At 53.8% G+C, this 20,826-nt stretch overlaps 2 protein-coding genes across 5 annotated transcripts in view; both read left to right on the top strand.

Annotated features, from left to right (window-relative positions):
• Nucleotides 1-4,778, top strand: part of PIGQ (phosphatidylinositol glycan anchor biosynthesis class Q) — a 34,941-nt gene extending 30,163 nt beyond the window's left edge. For all 4 annotated transcript variants that reach the window (XM_083799961.1, XM_083799962.1, XM_083799963.1 and 1 more), the window contains exon 11: nt 2,498-4,778. In XM_083799961.1, coding sequence (XP_083656087.1) covers nt 2,498-2,650 — 153 coding nt within the window. In that variant the 3' untranslated portion in view covers nt 2,651-4,778. The remainder of the gene's footprint in view (nt 1-2,497) is intronic.
• Nucleotides 4,779-11,310: 6,532 nt separating this feature from the next.
• RAB40C (RAB40C, member RAS oncogene family) overlaps nt 11,311-20,826 on the top strand; it is a 33,466-nt gene continuing 23,950 nt past the window's right edge. Inside the window, exons 1-2 of the mRNA XM_083799665.1 lie at nt 11,311-11,423; nt 11,635-11,918. Coding sequence (XP_083655791.1) covers nt 11,777-11,918 — 142 coding nt within the window. The 5' untranslated portion in view covers nt 11,311-11,423; nt 11,635-11,776. The remainder of the gene's footprint in view (nt 11,424-11,634; nt 11,919-20,826) is intronic.

Raw genomic sequence — 20,826 nt, 5'->3', positions numbered from 1 at the left:
GTCCCCTCCCCATATGGTGGCCCTGTAGAAGCATGCTTGATGGCAGTAGGGTCATATGCATGTAACTGTGCCCCAAACGATTTAAGCTATAGGTGACTGATACGTTCACAGCTGCCCTTTGGGGCACTGGTAATGGATTAGAAATCAATAACGCTGGTTTTGAGCATTCATGTTCAGCTTGTGGTTCAGCCAAGTGATTATTTTTGCTTTTAAGGTAGTGTCGCTGGAATGCAAAGTCCAGGCATAGGCAGGCAGAGGGTAGGGGATGATATTTCCATTCCAAATGCTACTTAATTTCTCCAGGAGTTCTTACGTAGTTCAGTATTTTCGTTAGCATTTAAAATCATTCATTTTGGTACACAAGAAGAAATATTTCTGGCAGCACGGCTCAGCTGACTGATAGCCCAGTGAGAAGACACGATGTGTTTATTTCATCTGTATATCTTCTGCCAGAAATGTCATCTTTCACAGCAGTTGCTTTGAAAAGGGTTAAGCAAAAGAGGAAAGGAAAAGGGAACAGTTCCGTTATGAAACAAGGGGTGCACATTATATCAGGATATAATATAAATTTGAACTGCAATAATTGCATAAAAGGACCTCATATTGCCACTTCACTAATAACCATTTGCTTTTGTTTTGGTTTCCATTTATCATAGGAGAGACGGAAATATATATTGCACTGGGCTTAAATTTCTTGTTGCTTCTCAGTAGGCAAGTGTTACCACTCAGCATCATCACTGCCTAGAGATGATTTTCAAGGATAAACATGTCCAAACCTTCCAGCCCACGTTGCTAATAGCCAGGGGCAGGTACACTGTGCATCTCCCTCATATAGCAGCAGTTCCTGTCCTCCTCCAGTATGTTCTCACTTAAAGCATACTGTTTTGTGTAGAGTTGATGAAATAAGCAGAAATAGTTACTCAAGTTTTACTGGTTATAGTGGTGATGTGTTTTTTAATTGGGGCAGGGGAAGGTTTCTTTGGTCTTTTTTTTTTTTAAGCTGTCTGTGACCACAATGTGATTAGGTTGGTTACAGTCATGCATAACATCCAATAAATGCTGTGGTCAGTCCTTGGCCATAAGGCTGTAGAGTGTGTTTGAAATATGAGCTGCGGTAGTTTGGGTTACACATACCTCAGGTGGGATGAGCTCAGCTCTTGGGTTTCTGGTACAAATGTTCGTTTTGATGGCATTCAGAACCAGCTTTCGGTGGATCTGTTTGAATCTGTGTTCCCACAGCTGGACCCCACTGGCTCTTCTTTGGCTTCTCTCAGCCTCTGTGAGCTGCTGCTATAACTTTTTTTTTTCCTAAACTTCTTAGGGATGCTTCTGGACACAAGCATTTTCTTCTTGTCCTTCAACAATATTGTACTTTGAAACAATAAAGACTTGGCAAAGGTCTCTGAGACCAATTCTAGTGACCTCTTTGCTTAATTGCTGTCTTCTGGAGTTCCATCTCTTAGTTTATCCTTCCCCTCTTCTTGAACACCAGATAGGTGAAGCAAACTGGTGGTGTAAGCAAACTCCCAGAAATCTGGTCACTCTTCAGTGGGCAAAGGAAATATTCAGCTTCTGACAAAGTAGTGACTGTGTGTGGTTTTTTGCTGCCTCTATCCTTTTTATGTCTGGATTTTCTACCACAAATTATAGTCTCTTTCTTCTTTCACGCATCTGCATGGTTTGTTCCAACATAACTGGACCCTTTCACTAGAGGAGGATATCCTTCCACGTGCTTCTGTTGCCCCTTCTCCAGCTAACAGATCTGTCTGACTCCCCCATCTTCCAAAAGACCAACACAGCAATTCTGTGACTGCAGTCAGAGGCTACGAGCTTGTGTAGGTAGGGACTGCAGGCAGATCATTTTCAGGATGGCGATTGAAATCAAATTGAAAACTATGAACTCAGCCAAAGAGACTTGATTTTAAATGGTAATGAGCAGCCCTTTGTGTGGTCTGTGTGCTGTTCTGCTGGAAGACGATTCCACCACGTGTTGAAGAAGTGATACCATGTTCAGCTTGAAGTGTAGCTGTGGGCCGAGGACTTAGCGGCTTAAAGTAGTAGGCCAGTAAAAGAGATGGCTGAAGTAACACGTTATAGTTCTTACAAGTCGAAGTGCATCCCCAAAGGAGTATTGCATCTGCAGTGGGAGACCCCCATCTCTCCAACCACTACAGCCTCTTAACAGGGTGACAGTCCCACACCCTTGTAAACTGAGCAGCGCTCTCAAATCCTTCAGTTGTTTGCATCTGCTTCTCTGCTCGGAACTTATTTGAATAATACTCCTTGCCAAGCTCGATTTGTTAATGTTTCAGTGCATTGTTCGAGGCTAAATAGATATAACTAGCCAGAGAGGGAGTTTGACGTTTTGTGAGTAGTGGTGTTGATGTTCTAACAGAGGCCGGTGCTATGCCAAAGTCACACTTGCCTGTCTCAACTGCCTGTACCTCCTGCTTTAATGCATTTTCTTTGTTGCTGTCCCTCTTTCTCCTCCTCATAGATCAACCCCCTGTCGTATGGCAGTGTGGTACAGACGTACAGGCTGCCTACGTACAGCTGTTACCCTAAGGATTCCTGGACATCCCTCTGCAAGAAGCTGTTCCTTGGAGAGCTGATCTACCCTTGGAAACACAAAGGAGAGAAGCAGGACTAAGCAAAGCAGAAGAGCCAGGACTGAAAGGCTTGGTCAGAAAAACATACTGACTCCTAATACTTTTGGACCAAAGGTATCTCAGAGCCAACAGCTGCTGGATCCCTTTAATTAGATTTTGTTAATGTGGGAGGGGCTGAATTCTTAAAAGCAAGTATTTTTAAACATTGTTCTTCAACTTTCCCCTTCCCCTACACTATGTTTGAGCTGGTTTGGTTTCCAGGCTGTTTCTTGTTAATGCGGTGTTATCCTACCCGCGATGTCTGCCTGCTGGCACCAGGGGCTAATGATTTTTTTCTGATGCAAAAGGTGAAACCCATCAGTGCCTCATGGAACCAGCATTTAGTGTAATCAAGGAAGTACCCCTTGAATGGTTTCATGCTGTATATATCTTTCCATGTAAGTTCACAGGGTCATATGAACCAGCCCTTCAGGTGGTTTAAAGTCACAATGTTGAGGTGCATTCTACCAAAGGGCATTTTGGACCTTTTATGCTTCAGCATTCAAGCCAGCTGATCAAAGTGAACATGGAGGATCAGCTTTTAGAGTCACACACTGAAAATTGTAGAGTGGGATTATTCAGGTTCAGGGGATATTTATTCTTTTCCTTTTGGTTGGGCTTGGATTCCACCCCCCGCCCAGTGCAGCACCAAAGCAGGTGTGAGCATAGAAACAATGGGACTGGAGGCCCAAAAACATAGACTGTGGTTCATTTGTGCCTATATGAAACACAGAGGGTCTCATCGACGTTTTTCAAAAGCAAATCTGGGGAGAGCTGAGCCCTGAGCTGACACCAGAACTGGAAGTGCAGGGCGCACAGCTTCAAACCCCAGCCTGCCCAGGCTGACACGGCAGCGAGCTGTGGTAGCTGAGAGCTCAGGGCCCTGCCAAGGCTCAGGGCTTCTTTCTCAGTTGCAGTCCAAGGCAAACACAGCTTTGCTGAGTCCGGCTCCGGCTGCGGTGTCTGCCAGAGGACTGCAGCAGCCCAGCTTGGTATGCAGCTCAAGCAGCGCTGGGAAGTGTGTGCTGGGTTCCCTTGCAGGGTCAGTACACCTCCCTGCTTCTCGGGGCCCAGATGAGAGCCTCTTCTTGTGCTGCCTCATCTTTTGCATGTTCTGGTGGTCAAAGAGATTTTGAAGTGATTTCAGATGAGGTATTTAAAGCCACTTCTTTCCCTGTAACTGTAGACACATTTGTCTCAGGAGGATTTTCCTGCTTTGGATGCTACCTCTGCAGTGCAGCAGTGACTGGCTTTTCTGCATCCTGTTCTGACTGTGTGCTTATTTTGACATCTGTTCCCCTTCCCAGTGAGTCTTCTCTTCCCTGTCTTGGGGAGAGTGCTTCTGTGTACAAGAGCGTGATGTCCCGCTGTGTACTTTGCTGTTGTGCAGACAGTTTTATACAATCGTTACCTGAAAGTACACGGACTCTGGGTCTGCGAGCTCCTCCTGCCCTGACTGAAACAGCGATGTAGTGTCACGGCACCCTGCTGCTGCTTTGCACTCCCCAAATGGCTGCATTAAATGGCATGCTGGATCCTTTCCTCGGCCCCAGAGGGCTCTGTTTGTCCAAGGGCACGGAGGACAGACAAGGAGGATGTGTGTGTTGTGGCGGTCTGCACCTCCACTCGCAGGTTAAGAATTTCCTACCCCAGCCCCATGTCTCGTCTGTGTGCCTGGAGACAGCACAGAAGAGAAGGATTACAGCCCCAGGAATGTTGGCTGCTTTACAGCGTCCCTGGCAGGTACATTTCGTTTGTCTGTAGCTGCTAACAGCCGCTGGCAGTGCAGCCACTGCCTCTGCAGTCATAGCTTGATGGAAAGAAAATGAAGCTCTGTAGGCAAGCGTTTGGTCCAGACATTCCTTAGCAGGCAAGCACAGAAGCTGCTGAGGTCTTGCAGTTTTCTTAAGGGCATGGTGAGGGAAGGCAGCGTTGCACAGGCACTGCTACCAAAAGGTGATGATGTGGTTCCTTCATCCAGGGCCCAGGTGGCAAAAAGCCCCTCCGCCACTGTTGCCACCCCTGGCTCTGGATGGGCCATCACTAGCTGCAGAAACTGGAGAGATTCTTGTTGTTCTTTAACGATCAGTGCTTAAAACTCATGTACAAATACAGTATCTTCTTTTGGAACTTTGTTGTCTGAGTATTTCTTCCACTCCAGGTTTGAGTAGGTGCGGGCTGTGATCCATTTAGTGGGTGAACGGTCTGAGAAATGTTTTGTACTTCAGCTTAAGTCACCGTCCTGGAGAGCCAGCCTTACCTGCCACTCAGCAGGGCAGGTTTACATTTTACCTCCTCCTGTGTTTCCATTGGAGTAATTCAACGATATTCCCCCTGCTTCCTCCCATGCCTGCATGGTTTGGTTTACTAACTGCTGAGGGACGCTTTATTATTTTTGGTACTGTGGAAATAATGTTCCTAATATCCTGGCTTTTGAAATTTCTCTGTAAGACAAAACAGCTCATGATGGTCCTGGTCCTGGCTGTCCTTTGGGATCGAGTGACCTGAAAGCATCAGGGACAGCACAAAACAGCAAATGTGACCTTCCTATTGGGAACCTGCCAAGCATGTCAGACATTCCAGCACTGGGTCTGTTCACTAACATCTGGTACTGACTCTGGGGATGATGAGATACCAAAGGGACAAAAAGCTTCTCCACAAACTGGAGCCTGAATCTTCTGTGACCTGAAGTAGCCCAGCTGGAAGTAACAGCCCCCGGTGGGTGTGATTCTCCAGTATCAGGCAGGACCAGCGCCTGAGCTGTCCTGCTGCTTCTGGTACTCGGCGTTCTCCTTGCCTCTGATGGTGTCCGAGCCTGTGAGTTTCTTCTGCTGGATATTTGCCACGTCTCTGTTCTTCCTTTCCAGTCACTAATGTGAAATAGCCTTCCCCCACCCTTTTCCGATTCTGCGCGGAGACATTACAACAACTTAGCAGACATCCTGCTCAGGAACATATGACCTTATGGCATCTCTAATTAGAAGGTGGGATCAGCATCGTCTTCTACAGCAGTGCAGGTTGGCATTTCCCTGGGGAAGAGACTGCTGATAAGGTTATGGCACTAATTTATTGTGCCATAACTTACAGCAGGCAGCAAGCAGTCTTTGCCAACCATCATTCAAAGACTGTAATCTTGCAGGCTTTTTTATAATACTGCATTTCCTTATTATTGTTATTATTTCTTTTACCTTTTGTTTTCCAGTGCCGGCACAACATTTGACGTGCCTCTTTACATAGGCATGATTTTTGCGAAGGAAAATGTAACTCACTGCATGTAAAACTCCATCCTAGGTAGAAGTTCTGCCTCTGAGAAATACTTTCCTTTCCTAACCAGAATAGCATGTGACGATGCTGAAAGGAAATCTCAGTAATTACACTGCACCGAAGACTCTGTTTATGGTTTTGGGAGGCTTCCCTGATCCTGCAGCTAGACTGTGCCTTATTCTCCTGGCACATACAAATAAATCGTCAGACCCACAGAAAACGAGCATCGCACGTACGTATAACCCCTGCGTTGGCTCACACTCAGCAGTTAGCAGGGAGCAGAGCAGTGCAGGACGCAGCTATCCCTGAAGCCAGCGGGAGGGCAGGGCATGGTGACTCCCTCTCGGCTCTTGCACCCAAAGGAGCCGTGTCAGCCTCACTGGCATTGTGCAACTCCACAATTAAAATTGACACATGGCACAGAGCGTGTGGGTCTTAAGCTCTGAGAACACCTTGCTTAGCATGGGAGTAGCTCCTGTCCTTTAGGGACAGGGCAGTCTGTCTGCCCTGCCCAAGCAGCTCTAATTTCACAGAGGATCCACACGGGTAGGCAGTTTTCTTCTGTTTAATAGTGTGAAATTAAAGCAGGCAAATCTCCTGTTTGTCATCACGCAGATAATGAGTTGCTTTCCTTCTGCCATGTGTCGCCTGATCCCAGTGCTGCGACAACACCTTCTTCCTTATCTCAAGCCTTTACTGATTTACTCTGTGCCCAGACCTGGTGATTACACCGTCATGAATCACAGGGTAGCTGAGGTTGGAATGGGGCTGTGGACCTGGTCCAACGCCCCTGCTCAGGCAGGGCCATCTGCAGCGGGTTGCCCAGGACCGTGTCCAGACAGATTTGACAGTCTCCCAGGAAGGAGACCCCACAACTTCCCCATGCAACCTGTGCCAGTGCTCAGTCACCACGAATAAGTGTTCCTGATGTTTAGGCCATTTCATGTGGTTTAATTCATGCCCATTGCCTCTTGTCCTGTTGTTATGTTACGCTGAGCTAGGAGACATTATAACTCAAATCTCCTGAGCGATTTTGAAGGGTATGCAGTCCTGTGTTGTCTCTGTTCCTGAGCAGTCCTGTTCAGGGATCCCTTCGTTTGGGCAGTATCAGAGCCCTGCATGGTCACCGAGGCCTTCTTGCTCGGTCAGTTACCTGCCCTGCTCCTTGGCAGCGTTTCTGGACCTGGTAGCAGAGTGCTTGCACTGCAGCCAAGCTCACTGCCTGCGCTGAGCAGAGCGGGAACCCTGAGGGCCGTGGGGCAGAATCCCCGAGGCTGGCGGTGTGTGAGGCTGCACGGAGCTGGGAGCTGCCTTTGCGCGGTGCTCTGGGGCTCTCCGTGGCAGCATGCTGGTGAATACAGCGGGGACGTGCCTGGATTTCAGCAGATTCATCTGCATGACATGAGGCCACCGGGCTTTCCAGCTCATTCAGGATCTTCCAGGTTGTATTCCACTGTGCAGGATAAACATGTTTAGAGCAATCCAAACCCTATGTGAGCAGCTGATCTCCCTTCCCAGATGGGAACAGTGCACCCATCCCATCCCCTTTGCATCTGGCCCACCTTTTTTCACTGGGAGCTGAAGAGTTGCTCAGAGAACCTGTCCCGTGAGCCCTGGTGGAAGCTGGCAGCCTCCCTCCAGCGCTTGCCCACGTCAGGGCACAGACCTCAAACCCAGAACGCGCCGGCTGCCTGCTTACTGTCTCAGCAAGCTGCGTGTGAGGAGGCTGCATGCAATTATAAATGCTGAAAGCAACAGGATGTAAACCCTTCGTTTCTAAATGGGTGCTGTGGCACAGAAAGCAGGCGGCGGTGCTGGGCACGCTGCGTGCCTGGGGAAGCAGAGGAGCCAGAGCCCGGGCTGTGTCCAGCAGGGGTGGAGGGAGGCTGCATGTGCCTCTCCTGTCCGTAGCAGTATTTAAGAAGCATCTGGGACTGGGGAAGTTCATGAGAACTTCACCACTGTTGTAGTCAATCCTTCTACTTACAGTCTTTTCAGTTTTAAAATACTTTTTGAAGTTCTGAAACATTTGCACTTTAATTAGACGTGTGTGTTTGCATGTGAACATCAGAGACGATGAGGAAGTCTCATGTGCTGGTTAAACAGCAGCGGCCCATTTTCTGTTTGCATTCGCAGCAGCTACCGAGTGCTAAGCAGGAGCAAAGTGCTCACATAGCAGCAAGACAGCGTTTGCTTTAAAATGCCCTTGTTAGCACCATTCAAAGCAGTGACTTCCTTCCTACCACAGCCGTCCAGCTCAGCAGCTCAGTAAGCAGCTCTGCTGTGTGCCCATCCCAGCACCATTTGTGCAAAGGCACGGCGATGCTCGCGGGGCTCGTACCTGCTGGTCCACGTGCGGCGGGGACCAGAGAGGTTCTGCAGGTGCTGCTGGGTGACAATATAGGGATGGAGATGGTTTTTTCTGCTGACAGGTGTGGATTTTTTGGTTAATTAAACCTTTTAATCGGAACTTAATTGGATTTTGATTACGCTGGAATAAAGATGTTGGGAGAAAAATCAAGCTCTTCCCTCTTGTCTCTGCATGCCGACCCCTGTGTGGCTGCCTACAGCAGCGGCTGGTGCTGCGGGGATGGAGCAGGGAGGCTGCGGGAGGGCTGGGCTGTTCCCCCCAGCCTGGCCACAATCTTTGCTCCCCGCACACGCGGGGTAATTCACCGCTCACCCAGCTGAGTGCTCTGCTGAGGCCAGATCACAAAAGCCTTGCGAGGAGGAGCACCGATCCAGCAGATCCTGCCCCAGTACTGGGAGATGGTCCAGGTGCTGCCCCACCAGCAGCTTTCCCCGTGGCTCAGTTTTCCGCCGGCTCATCTGTACAACACGTGGCTGCTTGAGGTGAGAGGCAGGGCCGAAGGGGACAAGCTGCACCACCTGAGCAGGAACATGTGCCATGCCTGGGAACTGGGGGTGCTTGGGGCTGCTCCTCTCCTTTCCACATTAGAGCGGCCAACACCCTTGAATTTACTCCTCCTCTTCTTCTTCCTCTTCCTCCTCTTCTTTTTTCTTTTTCTCTTCTTTTTTCCTTTCCCTGTTCTTCAGCAGCTTGCACCGGCTGCCTCGTGCCCGCTGGGCAGGGTGCGGCCAGCTGGGTGCACGGCCACGATAACGTCCCTGCGGCAGCAAGCGGCTGCTGGGGTCACCCCGCGGCATCTGCCTGACCCCGTGCTGCTGGGAGCATCCGGAGCCACCTGGGTTGCCTTCTCCTCTCCCACGGGGATTACCGTCAGCGTGGGATCTGGTCGGTTTCCCACCATCCCACCAGGGGGATGAGGAGCACTCCAATAGCCATAAACCTCGGCTCGAGGGTTGGCCCTGGAAAGAGCGGCAGGACTGAGGTGGAGAGGCAAAGAAGAGAAGCAAACTCGCGGAGATCCCTGCCTGGCCTCTTCCTCCCGCCTGTGCCCCGCAGCTTTGGATGGTAGCAGCAGCGCGGGGAATGACTTCTCTCCTCTCCTGGGCGATCGATCCTGCCCGCCGGCCGTGCACGGGGCCCCTCTGCCCGCAGCGCTCGCCCAGCCCGGCCCCTGCCTTCAGCCAGAGCCCCCGCAGTCCTGCCTGCCCCTGCTCCCCGGGACGGGCCTGGCAGCGGCTGCTGCAGATCAAGTCAGCTATTTCATGGGTCGTCTGCTACGGGACGTCTGCTTTTTCATGGGTCTTTTGCAGGCGCTGGGGCAGCCGGGCTGCTGAGGGCTGCGTTTGGGATGACCCAAACCAGGCAGTGCTGGGTGAGGACGGCTGGGCCTGCTGCGGGGGGATGATTTTGTGCCGCTTTACGCAGCACATCAGGGCCACGGCTCCGAGCTGAGCGCTCTGCGCTTCCTCATGCATTTTCAGTGACTGCGGGGAGGTTATTTTAACAAAAGCCTCATCAAAACAAGCCCTCCCAAGGGAGGTGAGATCGTGCGGCTCCGAGGCAGCAAATGAGCTCCAGCCCTTCAGCATGGGGAGGGAGCTGGGCTGGGACCACCGAGGCGGGGGCACGCGGGGCTGGATCCGTGCCCACCGCCAGGCCCCCCTGCCGCAGCGCTGGCTCCCAGCCGCCTGCCAGCCCCTGAACAAAGGCAGCGAGCGCCGTGGGATGTGGCAGCAGGCTCAGCCCGGACAGACGGACACAGACGGACACACCGGGGCGGGGGGAGCCAACCGGGCCCCCGGGGAGCAAGGCACAGAGCTGCCAGCCCCAGGCCGGTGCACGGTGCTCGGGTGTCGGTGCTCGGAGCTCCTCAGCCGGCTGAGGACTGATGCGTTTGTCATTATCCCCTTCTGCTCAGTTTGCAGGTTGCTCCACTTCTGGGGCAGTTTTCAAACCCTCACAGCTGGAGCAGGTTACCTGGGCCTGGGGCCTAGGGACGTGGTTTAGTGGGTGACATTGGTGGTAGGGGGATGGTTGGACCCGATGTTCTCGGAGGTCTTTTCCAACCCTAATGATTCTGTGACACTTTTTCCTGGCAGAAGAGGCTGCCATGGGGCTGCCCAGCGTCCCCGTGCCTGCGGCTCCCAGCCCAACCCACGGCAGCTCCCAGGCCCCTGAGCCCCTTCTGACTGCGATGCTCATGGGGCGAGGGGGAGAGATGGGAGCCGACTGCCCCCGCTCCCTGCCCCAGCACCCCCGGCCTCTGCCCCCAGACCCATCCACCCTGATCGCCCTCCTGCTCCACCCAAGGGAATCTGGGGGATGCTGCAGAAATTAAGCAGTGGCAGTAAGTGGGGGGGATTCTCTGAAGGCTTGTAAGGGTTGAGCTCGGTACCCCGTGGGGACGCACTCCGTCCCCTGTTTCCCTTCGCAGGCTGTCACAAACCGGGCAGGACCGGCCGCCCTTCCCGCACCTCCGCCCCCACAGCTGCTTGGAAACGACCACGGAAGAGGTTTGGGGGGGTCAGGCAGGCAGAGGGGCCGTGAGACGGCGTGGGGCTGAGCCCCGCTGTGCGGCCAGACCCCGGTTCCTGGTCCGCCAGAGCCGGAGCAGGCGCTGGGGGTCCATGGGGTCCCCCTGGGGGGTCCATGGGGTCCCCCTGGGGGGGGCGCGGGGTCCCTCCGGAGGTCCACAGGGTCCCTCTGGGGGGCCCATGGGGTCCCTCTGCATGGGGCTCGCTGGCCCCGCGGGGGCAGCCGGGGGGGGGTGGTCGAGGTGCCGGGCCGCCCCCCCGCCGCGCCCCGCCGCCCCCCTCCCGGCCTCGCGTTCCCATCATGCTCCGCCCCGGCGCGTCCCCCACTTCCCACCTCCGCCACCCCCGCAAAGCACGCCGGGACTCGTAGTCCCCCCCCCCCCCGGCACCGCCCGCCCCCTCGCCCGCCCCCTCCCTTCTAGGGGCGGGGCGGGACGTGACGGACGTGCGGCTCGGCCTATGGCGCGGCGGGCTCGGAGCAGCGGGGCGGGGCCCGGCCGCCGCCTCTCCTCGGGCCGAGCGGGCGCTGCGCGGCGCCAGGCGGAGGCTGCGGCCGTGGTGGCGGCGGCGCGGCCCGGCCCGGCCCCGGGGCGCCCGGCCGCGGAGGTGAGCGCCCGGCGCGGGGCCGGGGCCGGGACCGGGGCTGGTGCCGGGGCGGGGGAGTCGGGGCCGGGGCGCGGCGGGGCTCCGGGTGGCGGGCAGGGCCGGGCAGGGCCGGGCCGGGCTCGGCGCCCCGGGGCGGGCGGGCGGCGGGGCGGCTTTGTCGGGGCGGCGCTCGGCGCTCCCCGTCCTCCTCGCGGGCGTCCTCCCCCCGCAGGTCCCGCAGGAGATGGGAGGCGAGCGGAGCGAGGGCTGAGCTCCGCGGGGCGCACGCGAGCCGGGCCCCGGAGCCGAGGCTGCCCCGGGCCCGGCGGCGCAGCCTGGAATGCGGCCTGCGCCTCCCGGCGGAGCGAGGGACGATGGGGACGCAGGGCAGCCCGGTGAAGAGCTACGACTACCTGCTCAAGTTCCTGCTGGTGGGGGACAGCGACGTGGGCAAGGGCGAGATCCTGGAGAGCCTCCAGGACGGGGCGTCCGAGTCCCCCTACGCCTACAGCAACGGTGAGCGCGGGGCTGGGTGGGCTGGGCTGGGTTGGGTTGGGTTGGGTTGGGTTGGTTTCGTTGGGTTGGGCCGGGTTGGGTTGGGTTTGTTGGGTCGGGTTTGTCCCTGTCTCCTCACAACAACGCTCATCAGGGTGTGCGTTCGGGGCAGCGGGGAGGCCGCCGCTGCTTGTGGGGATCCCCCGGAGGGTCCGGCGGAGCAGCTGGTGCCCGATGTGCCCGCCCGACGCGCAGATCCCGCAGCTCGGATCCACGGGGCCGTCACCGAGCCGAGCTCTGCCTCCGCGGCCTGCTTAAAGAGCCCGGTCTGCTTTTCCATTATCGCTGCGGGGGTTAATGCAAGGGCTGAGCCGTGCTAAAAGGAAGCGAGGCCCTTAACAAAAGAACGTGAGCGTTTATTTCCACACCAAAGCTGTTAGGACTTGGTAGCTGGCTGCTGAGCACAGCTCCGTTTGTCCACCTCCTGCAAACATCAGGGCTTATAATGGAGCCCATGACAGACCATTAACTATAGTGTCACAAGACCGTAATTAAGAGCCAAGGAGTGGCGCTGTGCTATTTCCTGCGTCCCTTCGCCGCAGTTAAAGCGTAACACGGCCTGGCAGGGTGCAGGTCCTGGGGTGATATTCAATCTGTCATCCTTCTCCCCAGCCTCGATGCAAAATAATGGCCCCAGGGGCTCGACAGAAGCAATGCAATTCAGATCCCGCCCCAGCGCTGCAGCTGGCCCGAGGGCTGGAGCAGTTGGTGCCCTGTTTTGTCTGTAAACAGGGATCTGGGAGAATCGGGTGCTTCTCAGGGCTTTGAATCGAAGCTGGCTGAACACGGAGCATAAAGGAGCGGTGTGGCTCGCCTCCCGATGCTGTGCTCGGCCCTCTGAGCTGCTGCCATCTCCGTAGGAGCTGATGCAAGAGCGCACCTGCTCTGCAGATACTCACGGGGAGGCAGTGACTCAGGAGTCAGGGTAGTTGTGAAATTAGAGTAGCAAATTCTGGAACTAGGAGGCTGTGGTATCATTCATCTGTTTGGATGTCTGGCTGCGCTTGTGCGGTTTGCATTCGAGGAGACACTTGGCGCTAGTCAGCTTCCTTGAAGCCTTTGCATCCCTGAAGCACCCGCCTGCTCCGGGAGCCACAGAGCTGCTCCCTGGGAGTAACGCTCGCTGCACAGGGAGGGGTGAGGAGCGTAACTGGGGGGGGGGGGGGGGGTTGTTTTAAGTGGGGTGTTAACGATGGAGTTGTCTTCCAATAAAAATGTTCACAACTGTTGTTTTGAGGCTAGTGATGCAGAAATAATGCGGACAATTGGAAAGTGAGTGTGTGGTGGGCTCCTTGATGTATGTGCAGAGCCCGGAGAGCTGTTGCTGTGGCTGTAGCAGGTTTATCGCTGTACCCGCTGTTTGTAACAAGGAAGTAACACTATTTCTCGAAAAAAGAAATCTCAGTGAACTAACATTTTCAAAACCTTCCCTCATCTTCTGTAGGCAATTGAACCTATTCCTAATTAGGGAATTAGGTCACGTGCTGTTTTTATTACAGCAGTATGTGCCTTGATAGTCTCTGTTGCTTCTGCAACTACATGCCTTTTGGATAATCAGATTGAGCAGCTTTGAAATCTGAGTGAATTTGATACCACAGATATTCCTGACAGCCCTGGCAATCAGGTTTCCTCTGCCTCTGATCAGCTGGGATGTACGTACTGGCAGGGGAAGCCTCGCCGTGTGCGCTGGCTGTGCCCTGACGGAGACCGGCCCTCGATGCGCAGGCACACGCCTGGTTTTCTCTCTCCAGAAGATGAAACTTGCCCTGATCAGTGTGCAAAGGAGCGTGCTTTAGGTCGCATAGTGACAGGGACATGTCTCGGCTCGTGCTCAGATCCCTTGTACCTAACCTGTGTAGGGGAAGGGGTAAGTAAGGTGCCCACGCGCTGTCCCATTGGGGTCATTTGGCCAAGGACAACTGTTTGGATGCAGGTTTTTGAAATGCAGTGTGAAATACCTTCCTTTCGGCTCTGGGAAGAGACATCTTTTAAAAGTGAAACTCTGTAAATGAAGCCCTGTGTCTTTTTCTGCTTATCTGCCGTACACCTGATGTCTGGAAAGGAGTCGGAGGGATTCGTCTTCGCTCCGTGAGCTGTGAGGTGTTGGAGGAGTGGGTGGCTAAGGGATAGGAAAAGGGCTTTCTTATCAGCATCTCCTTCGTAAGCTCCAAGCAGCAGGGAGCCTCTGCTTGCTCCCATCCAGTTTCTGAGAGCCTGGAGTGCTCTATGATGAGTCTGGTCTTAAAGCATTTTGGTTGCTTCTCTCTGTCCTCGTTCAGGATCCCAAAGCCAAAGCCCCGCTTCTCAGCGTCGCCTTGTCGCATGGTACCCTGTGCTACATCAGACACCAGGCACAGAGCTTCTGGAGGCTTAACAATGGCAGTGCGAACGGAGATTTGGCGTCCAGCTCTCACCTGCGTTCCCCACTAGGGTGCTGCTGAAGCCGCTGAGAGCGTTGGTCTCGAGGAGCGTGAGGCTGAGCGTGCTCCCCGTGAGGAGCAGGATCTGTCCCCTTGTGCCGTGTGGCTGGGCGTTGGCACCCCTGCCCCAGGAGGGTTTCTAGCTGAGGTGGAATTCCACTTTGCTGTTTCTTGCTCAGCTTCAGAAAGCCCTAAGGAAGCATTCTTCCTAGTATTTTAGGGAAAATACGAGCTTTTGGGAGAACGCTACGGTTCTTTCTTCTGAGCTTCCAGTGTTGTCCTTCCCAGCTTTTTCCCCGCAAATTTCCCAAACCTGCTGCTGTGGAAGCAGGCTGCTGCTCTCAGAGCCCCCCCACTACTCCTGACAGCTGGAGGACCTCACCGGTGAACCAAAACCCTGCCTTTCCCCAAAAGCTTTTCCCTCTCAGCGCTCAGCCGTGCTCCCGAGGTGCAGCAGGGGGGTTTCTAGCCCTGCGGTGGTGTCAGAGCTGACTCGGAGCAGGACTGCGTGCCTTGCTCACAGACAGGAGTCAGCTACGTGGCTCGCTTGTCACTTCAGTGCTTTTGCTGCCCCCGAGGGTCCTGTCCTTGCCCTTGCCCCGGTGCTGCAGCAGGACGGGTGGAAGCCGGACGCGGCGGGGCTGCGAGCGCTGAGCTGAGCAGCGGCCTTGTGCTCGTCCGCAGCCGGACCCGGTGCCCTGTCAGCGCCGTGTCACCCATCCTTTCTGGAACATCTCATTGTTGGTGTGCTGAAACAATCCTGCCGAGCTCGTCAGTTGGCTTGCTGAGGAGGCTGCCCTGCGCCGTGCTGCAGCCCCACGGCCTGACTCATCCGGAGCCGCTGCCCGGCAGGCGCGGATGCCACTACGCCGTGTGGCAAGGTGCTCGGCGTGCACCAGAAATAGGGCCTGGGCTGGCCTCAGCGCTCAGACATGAATGCAATGTGTTCTCTGCTGAGCCTCACGTGACTGAATGCTTTTTCTGTGGCAGAGTCTTCCCCCTCACCTGCTGCTGCTCCCATAGGAGAGGAGAAACGTGTGCTCGGGAAGGAACGGAGCATGTTTCTGAGCAGATGGTTTTGATTGGAAGGGGAATAGATTATTTTTTTTTTTTCTGTTCTCAGTTTGTATTAAGAAAGTCATGGGGAGGGAAGCTTATGTCTGCTGCACTCTGGTCTCCTTACAGCAGCATGGGAAGGCACCACACAGCCGTGGTCCCGCTGCAGGGCAGGGATGTCACCGGCCCCTCCGCAGGGAGACCCCGTGCCTGGCTGCGACCCCATCCCCATCTGGGGCTCAGCGTCTGCATTCAAGCACTATTCTTAGAGCTCTGTTACCCGAGGATGCTGTTGTCACTTGAGTGACCCACCTCTGTGGATGTTCAAAAGCATGCAGGCGAGCAGTTCTGCTTTAAACATGCAGCTTCTGCAAAGAGAGGCCCTCTGTGACAGCTCACCTTCCCTCCCGAGCACACAGGCAATCGTTGCTGGGTGTACCCGTGCTTGGCAAGATCTCAGGCTGGGGCAGCGCTAATGCAGCGGCAGGGCTGTGGTAATGGGAATAATGCTTTATTCTGAGGTTTTAGCACTCTGGTGGGAGTTGGATTTGAGGCAAGATGTTCTAAATGGAGCCTCGCCGTCACGTCCCTGTCGTGGCTGCAGGATCGGTCTGTGGGGAATGCTTCAGCTCAGACACGCTGATCATGCTGCTGGAAATCTCTCCAAGCTATTGAAAGAGCAGAGAGTGTTTGTTACAGCAGGTCCTCGCGTCTGCCAGCACTTGCATCAGTGTCCTTCAGGAATGTTTTTTCCATGGTCATCAGGGATGCAAAACTGATCTCATCGGAGCAGGCTTTGGATTGGAAACCCCTCCAGTATCTCTTATTTCTCCCTCATTTACTTTTCCTTTGTGTAAAAAATATTTCTGACCATACAGTACTGGAGCTCTGTCTCTGCTTGATGGGTCCCTAGCAGGTCTGGATGTCTTCTGCTCTCTTCAAGTCAGGATGGAGGATGCTCAGTGTGTTAGGCTGTTGTGCACGCATCACATTTCAGGAGGGTTGTGTTTTTGCAAAGCTAGGCACTTATTCTGCAGAGCTCTCGGTCACCTGGGCAGTTCTGACTGCCTCTAACACACTGCATAAAAGCTTTGCTCGTAGGTGGCTGTTCATATGTCTGAGCCTCAGGTCCACAGAGGTGATGTCAAATGAGTGGTATGAATCTGAAATGGGTGGAATGCTCTCCTAATAACTGGAATTACGTTTTTCTTTATTTTTTGAGCTTGTTTTTTAAACACCAATAGGTTTTGATTTTTCTAGATCACGAGATGAACTTGTCTGCATCTGTTGGTGTGTGCTTTTCTTGGAAATAAACTGCAGAGGAAAACCCATGTAAAATGTCTCCTCCTTCCCCGCCCCATCTCCTTCAGCTTTTGTTTCCAGCTGTTCCCTGGCACGTTTTCCTCAAGCAGCTCCCTGCCTCCCTCTCTCACTGAAGAGCAGAGCATCTTTCTGTTGCACTCACAAAGAGCTACGCTGCAAACTTAAGTTTCAGAGCTGAGGTTTTACAACCTTGCTGTTCTCGTTTTCTTTCCTTCCGAACTTTCCTCTAGCCCTCGTCTTCAGCCCAGGCTTGTCACCATATGAGCAATGATACAGATGCCTTATGTCACACCGGTTTCTATTTGATTTCAGGCTGAGGAGGAGGAAGGAAGCTCGGATGTGAAAATCCTCAGCCTGTTTTTGCTATTTTGCTGAATGCTTTGCTGAGAGCTGGGTTTTGCCTGAGGCAGTGTGAAAGAAACTTTCCTTGGGACATAGAGGGCCATCGTGGCTTGGGTCTCCTCCACACCACGAGTGTGGGTCTGCTTCTTCCTGCGAAAGCTGTGCTAACAGTAAGGTTGCAACATCGGTTCTGAGATTGTTTGTTCCTAGGGGGCTTCTACTTGTTGAGAAGACTTTTACATACCCGTAGCTTTATAAATTTTATGGCTATTAAGCCATAAGGTGCTGTGCATCTCTGGGATAATACTTTATTCCATTTAAAGAAAACAAATATTTTTTAAAGAAGTATCACTAACTTATTTTCCACCCCTGCTTCTGAGTTGCCTAGCCAATCTGGGGGGGGTTTGTCATACCACATTCCTGTCTTTGCAAATGGTTGCTCCCTGCATGCTCTCACAGTCATGTCCAGAGAAAGGACTGTCTCTTAGTTTTTGCTGATTTTGGCAGCAGTCGGGCTGTTTTGCCCATGGTTCTTGTCCCAAGAACCATGTGTGTGTTTTTTGTTGTGTGGGGGTCTTTTTTTTTTTTTTTTTTTTTTTACTGTTAGGTGTCTTTAGCTGATTCTCAGTGTAAACTCCGCACAGGGAGCAGGCAGTGTCTGTGCTGAGGCACAAGGAGAAGTCGTGCAGGGCTGATCCTACCCAGCCAGAGCCCTGTCTGTGCTGCTCACTGCACGAGACAATGCAGGCGTGTGCTAAATGTCTCCTCGGGTCAACGTGTGCCTGTTCTTGTAGGGGCTATCTGCATTGTAAGGTTAACGCTCAGTGTTTTTGTCTAACCTAAACAGGTGAAATGCCAGCTTTCTCTTTGTAGCAGCAAAAGTAACGCTTCGTGACCCCAGCTGAGGTAGCTGGGGCGAGGTATGCTCTGCAGCAGATAACTAGAGATAGGACTGGAGGGCATGGTCTCGAGTTGTGCCAGGGGAGGTTCAGATTGGAAATGAGGAGACATTTCTGCTCAGAAAGAGCAGTCAGGCATTGGGACGGGTTGCCCAGGGAGGTGGTGGAGTCACCGTCCCTGGGGGTGTTCAAGGAAAGGTTGGACGTGGTGCTTAGGGACGTGGTTTAGTCGGTGATGGTGGTGGTAGGGGGATGGTTGGACCACATGATCTTGGAGGGCTTTTCCAACCCTAACGATTCTGTGATTCTGTTTGGGCCGCAAGTGGAGCATTTGGCAGCGCGCGTTGGGCCGCAGGCGGGCACTCACCTCACCATCAGGGCCGGTTCCAGTTGAGGGACAGGGCTCAGCACCGGGCAGTGGTGCTTGGCCATGTCAGCCCTGCCGACAAGCCGTGGCCTCCCTCCTGGGAGCCCGGGCGTGCAGCCTCAGCCTGGCAGGCCCGTGCCTCCGCTCCCCATGTAGGCCGCAGGCTGCCGGCCTCCGAGCGCGGTGCTGCCATCCCTTGTGGTGACAACCTTGGGAGCCGGCGGCAGCTAACTGCGCAAGGCCGGTGCTGTGGAGGTGTTTCACGCAGTCACTTGGGCCTTGTTGAATGTTTTTTTTGTCTCCAAGCGTGCCTTGGTGTTTGTATGGTGGTCCAGCAACAATGCAGATTGTTATGGTGCCCTGCGATGCTTCCTCACAGGCTGCCTTTGTTTCCGCGTGCAGCTGTGTCACTTTTATGGACATCTGAACTGTAAAGCATGAAGAAACTCTTTTGTCAGTAGGAGCTTCTGTGCATAAAATCAATCTTGATTTTCTTCTAAAGAACAAATCCACTCAACATTCTCGATTCTGGACTGACTTCTGACTGTTTCCGTGGTGTCCTGGGTGTGCGCTGATGTGGCGTGAGCTGTAGGAACGGATTTGCTCCTGGCTCCAAGCGCGGTTTTGGATGCGGATGTCATCCTGAGCTGAGCGCCCCACAGAGGCCCTCTGTGCCTGCCCCGTGGCCACCTGGGTGCTGTGGGGACGTGGGGCAGGCCGCTGGCGGGTGCTCTGCATTCTGGGCTCCCCGAGCACTCTGAATGCACGTTTTACTTCTGGCTGGTCACAAAACCAAGCGAGCAGTTACTGCTCAAGGTCCCTGCCCACGGGCCAGTCACCGGAGATGAAGTTGCCTGGGAGCAGTCTCTTCAGTGAGCAGCCTGTCTGCGAGAGGCTTTGTGAAGCTGTGAAGCACCCACAGCTGAGGTGAGGTGCTTCCCGTTCGACTGCACAGCAGGAATGGGTTTTGCCTTTCCTGCTGGGAGGAGAAGGAGGCGATGAAGGCCAGAGCAGACGGCCTCCATCTACCCCGCTCTCCTGTGACCAGCACGATGCACCGCACGGAGCGGCGCCGGTCTCCTGGGTGCCTAGTAGGAACCGAGACCTCTTGGTCTTGTTTCTGAGGTGGCTTCTCCACAAGGCGGCGTAGGGCAGCGGGAGAAGCACCTGCTTTCGGACCCTCAGCTCCAGCTCTGCCAGCACCAGCCGGGGGCGTTGGGCAGTGATGCTCTTTGGGAACCTTATCACCATGCTTAAACGGAGCGATGCTGCGAGCTTCGTGTCCGCGCTGAAAGGCACAGACCTGCAATGACTCCATCTTTCTTCTAAGCCATATGTTTTGTTGACCCCTGTTGTTGATGAAGATAATTTGTTATTTGTCTGTCTAAGGAGTAGGTAATTGAATGCATGACTCAAGCTGATGAGCTCATGTGTTGTTTGGAAGGTGTTTTTTTTTCTGTGGCTTACAGCTCTGAGCTGACTCGCTAAATTGCTGCTGTTAATGTGCTGCTGTACACGCTTTTTAAGGTCGGATGACTTCATTAGTTGTTATTTGAATGGGTTGAATTTGTTTTTTTCGTCAGCTGCTGTTTGTGCTCATACCGCATTTTTCTAAACAGTTCAGGATAACTTAAAGATGATGCATCTTCAGTGCACAAATCATTCCAGTGCTGGCCCTGGCAGCTGCCTTCTGCTTGGGAATAGGGTTTTCGTTTTGGCATAACAGTTGTTGCACGTTGCTGAGTGACACCTTCATTAATGTGCGTGCTTTGAATTTCTGTCCAGTGGCTTACAAGGAGCTTTTGGGCTGCTGTAAATTCTGTACTCATCTGCCTCGTTTGACTAGACATGAAGCGACGATGCTTTCTGCACTGACCTTTGCCCACAAGTGAACAATTCTGATACGAGTCTTCAGCCCTGGCTGTCCTTTGCTTGTAGGCTGGCAAAGGCACAAAAAGCACAAGTCAAGGGGGGGGACCAAAAAAAAAAAAAGATAAGGTATTTGGAACTTCTGATGGTCCTGGCTTCATGTTCTGTTTCATGCTGCTTGGAGCAACTTGGCTGCTGGGTCAGTGACTGTAGAATGACTGTTATTGGCCATTTTTATCACCAGAAACTGCTCTAAAAAGGACAAGTGCAGGATGTGACCTGCTGCGTCCCGGTGAGGTGGCTGCGTGGACTCTGCTGCCTGGCATGGGTGGCCCCTTGCTGCTGCCCTGCTTGCACGTGGCTGGGCCGTGTTTGCCGGCCGGTGCTGTGCCTGGCTGCCCCCCGTGCGCTGAGCGGCCCGGCCGTCCCTGCCGGCACGCACAAGGGCAGGGCTTTGGGCTTTAAAACCCGGCCACGTCGGTCATGGCTGAGAAACTTTTTGTAAACATCTGTAGCACCCGGGGACTTGGCAGAGTAAGCAGTCGTCTTTGGACACTTCTCAGCTCTTGCTGGCATTTGGGATAAATTAACTT

Source organism: Anser anser (genome assembly GCF_964211835.1).
Source record: "Anser anser genome assembly, chromosome: 15".
Taxonomy (NCBI): Eukaryota; Metazoa; Chordata; class Aves; order Anseriformes; family Anatidae; genus Anser; species Anser anser.
Note: the sequence above shows the minus strand (reverse complement) of the source record. Positions and strands in the feature narration are given on the sequence as shown.